The sequence below is a fragment of the Oncorhynchus mykiss genome, chromosome 2, assembly GCF_057628025.1.
Source record: "Oncorhynchus mykiss isolate SJ-2025 chromosome 2, ASM5762802v1, whole genome shotgun sequence".
Taxonomy (NCBI): Eukaryota; Metazoa; Chordata; class Actinopteri; order Salmoniformes; family Salmonidae; genus Oncorhynchus; species Oncorhynchus mykiss.
Genome location: NC_143023.1, coordinates 26,425,929 through 26,436,617, shown reverse-complemented (window position 1 = coordinate 26,436,617; position 10,689 = coordinate 26,425,929). Strand labels below are relative to the sequence as shown.

The 10,689-nt window shown below is 41.4% G+C and overlaps 1 protein-coding gene across 50 annotated transcripts in view; it reads left to right on the top strand.

Moving 5' to 3' along the window:
• The first annotated feature begins 218 nt into the window (after positions 1-218).
• The window catches only part of LOC110485245 (E3 ubiquitin-protein ligase UBR5), a 47,986-nt gene continuing 37,515 nt past the window's right edge, over positions 219-10,689 (top strand). For 40 of the 50 annotated variants that reach the window (XM_090194279.1, XM_090194114.1, XM_090194278.1 and 37 more), the window contains exons 1-10: positions 219-489; positions 3,532-3,576; positions 3,734-3,815; positions 4,086-4,162; positions 6,334-6,456; positions 7,101-7,392; positions 7,663-7,822; positions 8,135-8,284; positions 8,914-9,125; positions 9,410-9,526. In XM_090194279.1, coding sequence (XP_090050405.1) covers positions 428-489; positions 3,532-3,576; positions 3,734-3,815; positions 4,086-4,162; positions 6,334-6,456; positions 7,101-7,392; positions 7,663-7,822; positions 8,135-8,284; positions 8,914-9,125; positions 9,410-9,526 — 1,320 coding nt within the window. In that variant the 5' untranslated portion in view covers positions 219-427. The remainder of the gene's footprint in view (positions 490-3,531; positions 3,577-3,733; positions 3,816-4,085; positions 4,163-6,333; positions 6,457-7,100; positions 7,393-7,662; positions 7,823-8,134; positions 8,285-8,913; positions 9,126-9,409; positions 9,527-10,689) is intronic. The other 10 variants (XM_090194285.1, XM_090194282.1, XM_090194281.1 and 7 more) reach the window with 1 other exon arrangement.

Sequence of the window (10,689 nt, the reverse complement as noted above, 5' to 3'; positions counted from 1 at the left end):
TAAAGATGTTATAGAGACCATGTCTTTAACAAAACATAGATCATGAAACTATTGCTTTCTATCCAATAGACTTATCACAATCCAATAAAAATTTTAAAATAGCACGAGCTAGACGTCTAGAAATGTTCATTTCCTTTCTCTTCATTGCCTTTCTTCTTTAAACCAATCCCGTTCCGTTTAACATATTCCCTGTTTCTGTTCAGGTCCAACCAGCGTCCAGTTTTCGTGTGTGCTAAGGTTAATCAACATACAGAACGAAAAAGCTTGGTAGAGTTAAGATGGCGGCATGTGGGTGAGGAGGCTGTAGTTCTTAGCTCGGGATTTTTTTGTCATAAAATATTTACATGAATCCTTACATATACAGATATCGAGAAAATAACATTTCCTACACACTTGACACATTTGTGTGTTAATTTGGATTGGATCCATGACATCCATACACTTCGTGGTTCACCCGTTGCCCGGGACTGAGGACCAGCTCAATGACAGGTATTTGTTGCGGCGTGGAAAATAAGGGTTCTAATCAATATATATGTGTATGGTGTGGTACCCGACGATTATCTATTTGTTTCGAAGCAATATTCATATTGTCATGTGTATTTCAATCAAGCAATTTTCGACCACATTACCGTACTTGAAGCAAGGCCCGGCATCTTGAACAAGCCTCTTCAACGTAGCTAACGACGTTAGCTAGCCTGCTAGGCTAACAAGCTAGTTAGCCATAGCTAGCAGCAGTTAACGGAGCTGTTTCTTTCGTTCTCTGACTCTGCCTGGAATGATTGGCCGATGGTCAAAGTTGAGACGGACAATGCGGGTTGGGGGATGGGGGGAAAAAATAAGGAACGTCAGTGATTAAGGCATTGTAATGATCCGTCATTGTTTTTTTTTTTGTTGCATTTGACATTGTATGTTTATGTCAACTACCCTTTGGATATCTTATTGTCGACTATCCAGCTGGCTAGCTCAATGGAACCATTGAAGATGTAGCTAGTTAGTTAAGTGGCTAATAAGCTAGCTAATGTATTAGCTAGTCATTGCTAGATAACGTTAGCTAAACTAGCCACACTTGTGCTAGTATGTTTGCTTGCTAGTAAGGTACGGTTATCCAGCCAACCAATTGTAAGCTAACATTGGATTGCTTATTTGCTTCGATTTAATAATCTAGCCAACCACCGACGTTAGTTAGCTAACTAACGTTAGTCGTCCAACTATTGTTCCTCGTGAATAAACATAAACTCGTTTTCAACCTCATATTCTTAATCTACAGTATGAGAAAACGGCGCTTTTCTATGATCTGTGGTTTAAAAGTATAAAGGTCCTAAAAATGCTTCTCTGTGACGATTGCAGGTAAGATTAAAAGTAAAAAATAATGATTTTCAAAACCTGCAACGAGTTTCTAGGCCAAGGGTGTATTTTCTTGGTCCCCATGTCACCTTGAATCACTGATGTCATCGGATAGCTAGAACTTTTTAACTTTATTATTTTATAAGGACAAAACTTAGAAATGCGCCGTTTTCACATATATGCTGGACAAATAAAAAAGTGGTGGTGTTGGCCTTTAAGTTACAACACATTTTTACAGACGTTAGTTTAAGAGAGGCAAGGACTAGCTATGAACAGTTGACTGTGTATTGTGACCTGCATTTTGCTCTGCAGGTGATTTATAGTAAACCTATTTCTATCATCCATTGAGATTGAACTGATTAATGGGCCATTCTACTTTAAGACATAGATTGGGACGTTGGAAAAGCACATCTTGAATGACCTTGAATTAAAATCCAGGATATGACATTTGAAGCAAGGATTTTGTACTTGTCTAGAGTCCAGGGTCTGTACCGTTGACCACCTGCTTGGGCCTCATTGACCAAGATGGTTCAGTGGACTTGACTGGTTCCTAATACAATCATGTTCACTCATCTTGCGATAGAATTGGCTAATGTGTAATGACAATCAATCCCCAAGTAAGCCATATCTTTTACAAGCTGCTAGCACAGGCAATGGCATGCATTCACATTTGCTATATTGTCACCATGTGCTAATATATCCTCCTACTGCTCAACTGCAGTTGTTTGTCTTACCAAAGAGGTGTTTCTTACCATGGTTGTTAAGAGGCATACTTTTATCCCAAATAAATAAGATATTTGCTTACAAGAGTAGGTTGTGACTCACAATATGCCAGTCTTATGGACTGCTCGTGCCTCGACTGTTTAGGATGTCTTTTCATGACCCGGCTGAGGACACATTCTTCTCTGACCCACATGGCTAGAACAATATTTATTATTTTTGTACAGGTTAGGAGGGGAAATTAGGTTTAGTATACACAAACACATTTCTTGCAGACTAAAGGAGCCCTTCTGTCCTGTTGATGTTGGTTATTAATGGCTCTGGATGGTGTGCCTCATATATCAAGACAGTGTTGCTGGCTCATTGTTTATCTTCTGCAGAGGGACTGGTTACTGTCGCTGGACAACCGGACGGGCCATGCCTTTTAAGTTATTGCCATCCATTGGCTTTTCCACTGGGCTTGCTTGACAGGAAATGTCATTTGGCGTAGGCCTATTACTTACATTTTCACCCCTTACAGCTTGCATGCAACTGTCTGATATCCTTTCCTCCCTTTGCAACAGGTAATATTGCATCTTTGAAAAGATTTGTCCACTTTCTGTGGCATACTTTTTGTATGATAACAGCCTTTGTGTATTGACTTGCTCCCTTGAGTAAATGGATTAATAAAATGTTTGTTCACTTCACCTGTTTCCTGTCAACAACCATTGTTGTATTTAAGCCATTAGAATTAGAATCAATGCTTTTAGTAGTGTAGCCTATAGCAGTTGAAGCTCTGTTTAAACAATTGTTGACCCTATTTGACCCGTCATTTCATAGCAGGCAAAACGAGTAAGGCATGCGCCTAGTTCAGTCATTGAGAGAATAGATGCTAGAGCTGAAACAAGAAGTAAAGCTGTCAGCCTGTCATGTTTTACGTGACATGTTTTTTAAACATCGCTACAATCAAAGATTTTGCTGGTCTATGATGGTGACAGTTATGGACTTGGAGTTGTACTAAATACTAACTGCTAACTTGTACTAAAAAGAATGGTCACAATAGTACTGATGCCTCCTCTGTTGGATGTAGCTCCGCACATGCCCTGTTTCTTTGACTGGGGGAATGACCTGCCCACTAGTATCCTCTGCGTGAGTGAAGGCAACAGTCCCAATGCAGTGCATATGGTTTTACACACCATGCTCTAACTGTTTAACTTTATTGTTATTTAATGTGTTTTTTATGCAGCTGGTGAGTCATTTTGATACTGTTGTCATCAGCATTCATGTATTTGAGATTCTCATTGGACTTCTTGTTAACGTCATGTAAGCAGATGCCATGCTCGTTATAGTCTACACAGAGTACAGACTAGTAGAAATGTCCTTATTGGCCATTGATTTCCAGACCATTAATTGCACAAATTCACACCGTGAACGGAAATGAACGATCTCACTGTCAATGTTTTTTTATTTAATTTTTATACTTAACAGACTTCGTGAAGTGTCGGAGAAACTCAACAAATACAACTTTAACAGGTAAGACATTAATATTTTTTAAATTTTAACTGTGGAATTATCAGCAAATGTATTATTCAGCTATGTCTTTCAGCGGGGACCACACTCCACACATGTATAGCGATCTTATAGCTTTTCTACATGTTAACATTCACTACATTGTCTGTCTCTAATGCAGTCATCCACACCTCAACCTGCTGGAGCAGGCCACCTTAAAACAGTGTGTAGTTGGACCAAACCATGCTGGCTTTCTGCTTGAGGTAACATCAAAGGATTTATGTATATTACAATCAATAACATTTGAGCTGTACTGCCTCTACATTTTTGACGGAGATTGTGACTTCAAATGGCACCCTATTTCCTATACAATGCACTACTTTTGGGGAAAAAAGTCGTTTTCGCTTACATTTTTTTTAATGAATAGGAGCACCATGAATTAATAAATAAATAAATATTTTAGTGCAGTCTTTTGTGTGACATGCCATCACCTTTTCTGTTTTGATAATATGCGGTAATTTCTTTCTTTCCAGGATGGACGTGTGTGTCGGATCAGCTTTGCTGTCCAGCCTGATCGTCTGGAGCTGACCAAACCAGATGGCAACGATGGGTGAGACTGTTTACACTAGGAAAATAGTTTCATCCTAATGGACTTTAAGAGAACTTTCAATACCAGGGGTTGCATTAGCTTTCAGAAATCGGCATTTTCAAAACATATACCATAACAAAATCTGCGTTTTAAACCATTTCACCTGCGTTTTTATATTAAAAGTCAAGTGTTTTTTTTGCTTCAGTTGAGTGATAAGGGGTGTGCAACTACGTAGTTTTTCTTCACACAAAATACATTATTGCAACACATTCTGTATAATTTTTTCATCATATGACCACAGAAGTGCAAAGCTATTTGGCTAGTAAATTAGTTAGGTATTTCTTTGCAAAACACGATGGGTGGCCATCATATTTGTAAGGTTTGTCATAGAAAGAATGTAGCCAGCTACATTTCCTAATGTTTTGCTTGATGTTAATCTTGCTTTGTAACTTGTTACTTTAAATACTACACCGGAGGAAAGTACCGAACACATCACATCAGTCATAGCGCTGTCTGGCGATCCAATGAGAGAGCAAAGATATTTCATCCGAGTGGAGAAGTGCAACTGAAGCACAAAATGAGTCCTTTTACATTCTTGATTTTGAGCGAACCCTGACTGAAGCCGAGCAGAATTGACAATAAGGAGTGTTTTAGATCTGCATTTACAAAACACGGCAAGATATTTTGTCTTCCTTGACTCCTGCATGCTGAAGCCTAGCAATGGTGAGTCCTGCGAGTTGAGTTCCACTGAGGTCTTACTAAGTACTTAGGCCTACTAGTAGAACTGTTTCATTATGTTATTACTTGGTCACTTAACACACTATGACAAATGAAAGACCAGAAAGTGTTGACTGTGTTAAGGTGTTTTGCATCATGGGAAATGTATGTTTTATAGATAAGTCATTTGTATTTTATTCCCTTTCTGCAATTTATTGTCCCCCAAAAAACTAGGCAAAACAATGCTCGCAATGGTATCTTAGCATTTAGGAAATCTAGGCCGCGTTCTGAAAGCCAATTGCATTTATGTATCTGCTCTTTGCTTTTCTTTGTTTTATTTTGTATGAGCAAGAATGCCTTTTTAGCTGTTTCTAGGGTTTGTGGTGGTGGCCAGCTTGCATTTGTGAGTTTCATTGATACCATATGTCTTACCAGCAGAACAGCGTCAAACCGTGAACTAGGCCCTCTAGTTGCAAAGCATGCAAGTGATTCAGTCTGAGAAACACTGGTGAATGTGACTGGTTTACTTTAAGATTTTCTGCAGAGCACATGCTTTGTTGCCTGGCACGGTGAAATAAGCTGAACTTTTCAAAAGAAAATGAGATGGTTTTAGATGGTAATAGCTTTGCAGTCAGCTGCATTGTGGGTTACTGGAAAGCCTTACTGTGGAAACGAGCACTGCACATTTTCAATCAGTAACTTTGACAGCTGACTGAACAAAGCTTCCACTCGGAATACTATCCAGTCACACTCCGCACTATGTATTTCAAGTTTTTACAGTGTCATACTTGTGTAATAAATGGTAAACAAATGTACATTTTTACAGGTAATTTATATTTTATTTCTGCAGAAGTCTACACAATTAATTGTTAGGTTTACTATACTCAGTTGCTAAATAAAACACTTCTATATTTTGTGTGTTGCTAAAATGCCTAATAGTAAAATCTATCTGCATTCTTTCATTGGGAAGCAATTCACAATATATTGAGATACTGTGTACAAAAGAGTCATGGGTTTGAATCTCAGACAGGACAATGCTATTATGGTCAGTCTCAGGTGTTGTTCATGATTTGATGGCAAGTATGTAATGCAATTTACTTAATTAAATGTAGACTGCAGCAAATTCATACATCTATGTACAATAGACATCACATTTAACACTACACTCCGATCATATTCTTATTGTAGGAGTTAGCAATCGCAGCCCTAAAAAAAAAAAAAAACAAGAACCTTTAAAAATGATGTCTTGAAGGCGGAACGAGTTGCAGCCAATTCTGATTCCCGAGGGTGTTGCCCTGCTAGCCTCTATTCCCCTGTTGTTTTAACCTTAAACATAAAAATGTAAAAGCCCTAGACATGGGCCACAACCTGGGATTTCCACTCCCAGGTTGTCTTCTTAATCTTTGGTCCCATGTGGGACTACTAGGTATGTAGTAACTGATCTGATCTCCCGTCTTCCCGTCTTTTGTTTCCAGTTCAAAGTTGAGTGGCAGTGGTTCAGGGACAGGAAGGAGCTCCAGGCCAGGCAGGACTAGTGATCCTCCCTGGTTCCTGTCTGGCTCTGACACACTGGGCAGACTGGCAGGCAACACCCTTGGGTAAGTTCTGGCAGTAAGGGCCCTCAGGAAAAACCTCCCCTAGACACTCTCGGGTAAAGTCGTTATACGGCTTCATGTGCATTAGCGCCACTTAGGCCTAGACAAAGACTGCTGCAGGAGGACAGCTGAAGGCATTATTACTATCCAGGATTCAGGTATTGTCCATGTAAAATGAGATGGTGCAGTCAGAATCAGACCTTGTACCACAGAGTTGTCCTGGAAATTGGGACTTTCAAACCAAGGCAGCAGCAGCTCTGAGGTTAAAGGCATAAACATAAAATGCCTATTGAGCTTTGATAGAAATGTGCTGTGGGCTGATTTTGAATGACATTAGGTGAAAGCAATCTACCATCCTCCATTGTTTTTTCCACCTTATTTTTTCTTACTTTACTGGCCCCTTAATTATGAGATTTAATGTGGTCAAATTCATCTCTCAAAAATGACAAAAGACATTTGCTACCAAACTATACTTCCAAATTGCTGTATGCATAAATACCCTAGGACCTCTGCACTCTCTGTGAAAGCCAGCTGTCCCACGGTTAATTGCTAATCCAGTGCGCAGGCAGGCAGCCGTGTGTTGATTTGAGAGAGTTTCTGCTGTGTGGCTGACTGCTGTGCCTGACCTTCGCCTTGTGCTATAACAGGAGTCGCTGGAGCTCCGGGGTGAACGGTGGATCAGGTGGAGGAGGAGGAGGAGGTGGTGGTGGTGGCGGTGGCAGCAGCAGTGTAGGAGGTGCAGGGGGAGGAGGTGTAGGAGGAGCTGTCAGTGGAGGTGGTGGTGGAGGCTCCTCTGGGAGGTCGTCTACAGCTGCCAGGGACTCGAGACGTCAGACCAGGGTGATCCGCACAGGGAGGGACCGGGGCTCTGGTCTCCTGGGCAGCCAGCCCCAGCCTGTCATCCCTGCCTCGGTCATCCCAGAGGAACTCATCTCCCAGGTTAGACCCAGTGTCTGTCTTCAACTACATTGATTTAAATTCTGGTAGTGAACCCACCGTATGAGAGTTTTTATCACTGAATATACCATTTTAAAGAAACACTTAACAAATCAGATTTGACCGATTTTTATTGCTTGACCAGAGCCCCTCGTTAATTATAACAAGGTCCTCAACACATGGCCTTCTCTTCTCTCTGGTGTTCAGTCACCACCGTCACAACATGGTTGATTTCTGGGTGGTGATCTTCATGTTGCCTCCCCTCTTCCCCAGGCTCAGGTGGTCCTTCAGGGGAAGTCTAGGAGTGTGATCATCCGGGAGCTCCAGAGGACCAACCTGGATGTCAACCTGGCCGTCAACAACCTACTGAGCAGAGACGATGAGGACGGTGACGATGGCGATGACACAGCCAGCGAGTCCTACCTCCCTGGAGGTACCACTTTATTTCACCCTTGATGTGTATTCTATAGCTTTGTCTCATTAAGATAATCTCTATTGCAAGAGACTCAGCATGGCAGCTTTGTATGAATGAGCAGAGGGCTCTTAAACAGTTTGGTCTGGTTTAAGGGGGTTATGCGAAAGCTTTATGTAGATGGTATTTGCTACATTTGTGGAACCAATGGAGTTGTCCCAAAAATTCTAAATGCAAAAGTCTCTCTTAATCTATGGGTTTGACCCTTGCCTGAATGGACAGTAATAATAGTCATGTCATAAACATCCCTCTCTTTTGTGTTGGACCTTACAGAGGACCTGATGTCCCTGCTGGACGCTGACATCCACTCAGCCCACCCCAGTGTCATCATCGATGCTGACGCCATGTTCTCTGAGGACATCAGCTACTTTGGCTACCCCTCCTTCAGACGCTCCTCCCTGTCCCGTCTGGGCTCCTCGCGAGGTAACTGACCACATGGCACTAAGAGCTGCTGCCTAGGGACCATCATCCTCTTCTGTAGTCAGGAGGTTGAGATTGAAATCACATTTCTCTTCCTATATAATAATAGTTGTAGTAACAAGTTACCTAAATGGAAGTAAGATTACTTTTTACCATGTATAGTATATGCTTTTAGTTCTCTGATAGTTGAGGTATATAGTTAAAGCCAATGCTAGTCTTTCCTTTTCAACCTGTCGGCAAAGCCCATGTGGATGTGGTGTTGTGAATGTGTGTGGTGTTGTGAATGTGTGCTGCATGGCCATAATACCTGTTCTTCAGTGAGCCCTCTGAGAAAGGCCCGCTAGACCCTGTCATTACAGGCACCACTTTCTACTGCAGCCGTATGCTGTAGGATAAACCCTCTCCCTTGTAATGCATGTCTATCTCTAATCTATCCTGACCTGTCTTCCTACCTCACATTTTAACATGTGAGTGTGCAGACAGACACCACTATTAACTAACTTTCACCTTTTTACTGCCAAAACCCTCTTATTTGCATAATTCTAAAAATAAATCTCTTTAATTTGTTGACGGGTCTTCCCCAGAGAGTGGCTTACTTTTATCCCACTGGTGTGACCCCATTGCCATACCAGTTCTCCTTCTTCCCTTAGAGCGTGACTCAGAGCTGTTGCGTGAGCGTGAGTCTGTGTTGAGGTTGCGGGAGCGGAGGTGGCTGGATGGGGCCTCGTTTGACACGGAGAGGGGCTCCACCAGCCGTGAGGGGGAGCCCAGCCTGGACAAGAAGAACATCCCTGTCCAGAGCCCTGTCTCTCTGGGCGAGGAGCTGCAGTGGTGGCCTGACAAGGTGGGAGAATAGGGACATTGATCGATTGGTTGATAGAATAATTTGATTAATGGGAAGGTCAACTCTTTTTGGTGTTCATTCAGATGTGATGTCAATAAAGCTTGTTCAGGGAACATGACAGCATTCATTATCACGTTAATGGATTTCTCACTTGGTTTATTTCCATCGATATGTTTTAATAGTTTTCGCTAGGTCTATATGCTCAATATTGTTTTGGGTTAATGTGCACAGATCAGGTTAGCAAATATTTCTAAGTAATGTTTCTGTTGGTGTTTTTGGTCCAGGATGGTGTGAAGTTTGTGAGCATCGGGTCCTTGTTCTCTGAGCTGGTGGCAGTGAGCTCTAAGGGGGAACTCTACCAGTGGAAGTGGAGTGAACCAGAACCATACAGAAACACACAGGTAAACAGCAGTACTGTACAACAAGCCAACAGGATTGATTGCATGAAAAATGTGAAGGATTCAGCAGCAGCCTTTATCAAATAAATTCAAATGATTTATCAGAGACCAGTGCTGTACACTAAGAACACTAACTCTCCTCCTGAGGACTACTTAGCAAATAAGTGTTTAAATTCAAACACACGTTTTATTTGCAAACCCACCTTAATGTGTGTGTGTGTATGTATATATATATATGAGGTTGACCGATTATGATTTTTCAACGCCGACCCTGGTTTTTGGAGGACCAAAAAAAGCAGACACCGATTTGATTTATTTGTAATAATGACAATTACAACAATACTGAATGAACTTATTTTGACTTAATGTAATACATCAATAAAATCAATTTAGCCTCAAATAAATAATTAAACTTGTTCAATTTGGTTTAAATAATGCAAATAACAGTGTTGGAGAAGAAAGTAAAAGTGCAATATGTGCCATGTAAAAAAGCTACCGTTTAAGTTACTTGCTCAGAACATGAGAACATAGGAAAGCTGTTGGTTCCTTTTAACATGAGTCTTCAATATTCCCGGGTAAGAAGTTTTAGGTTGTAGTTATTATAAGATTTATAGGACTATTTTATTTCTATACCATTTGTATTTCATATACCTTTCACTATTGGATTTTCTTATAGGCACTTTAGTATTGCCAGTGTAACAGTATAGCTTCCGTCCCTCTCCTCGCCCCTACCTGGGCTCGAACCAGGAACACATCGACAACAGCCACCCTCGAAGCATCGTTACCCATCGCCCCAAAAAAGCCGCGGCCCTTGCAGAGCAAGGGGAACAACTACTTCAAGGTCTCAGAGTGAGTGACGTCTCAGAGCGAGTGACGTCACCGATTGAAACGCTATTAGCGCGCACCCCGCTAACTAGCTAGCCATTTCACACTGGTTGCACCAGCCTAATCTCGGGTGTTGATAGGCTTGAAGTCAAACAGCTCAATGCTTGAAGCACAGCAAAGAGCTGCAGGCAAACGCACGAAAGTGCTGTTTGAATGAATGCTTACGAGCCTGCTGCTGCCTACCACCGCTCAGTCAGACTGCTCTATCAAATCATATACTTAATTATAACATAACACACAGAAATACGAGCCTTAGGTCATTAATATGGTAAAATCTGGAA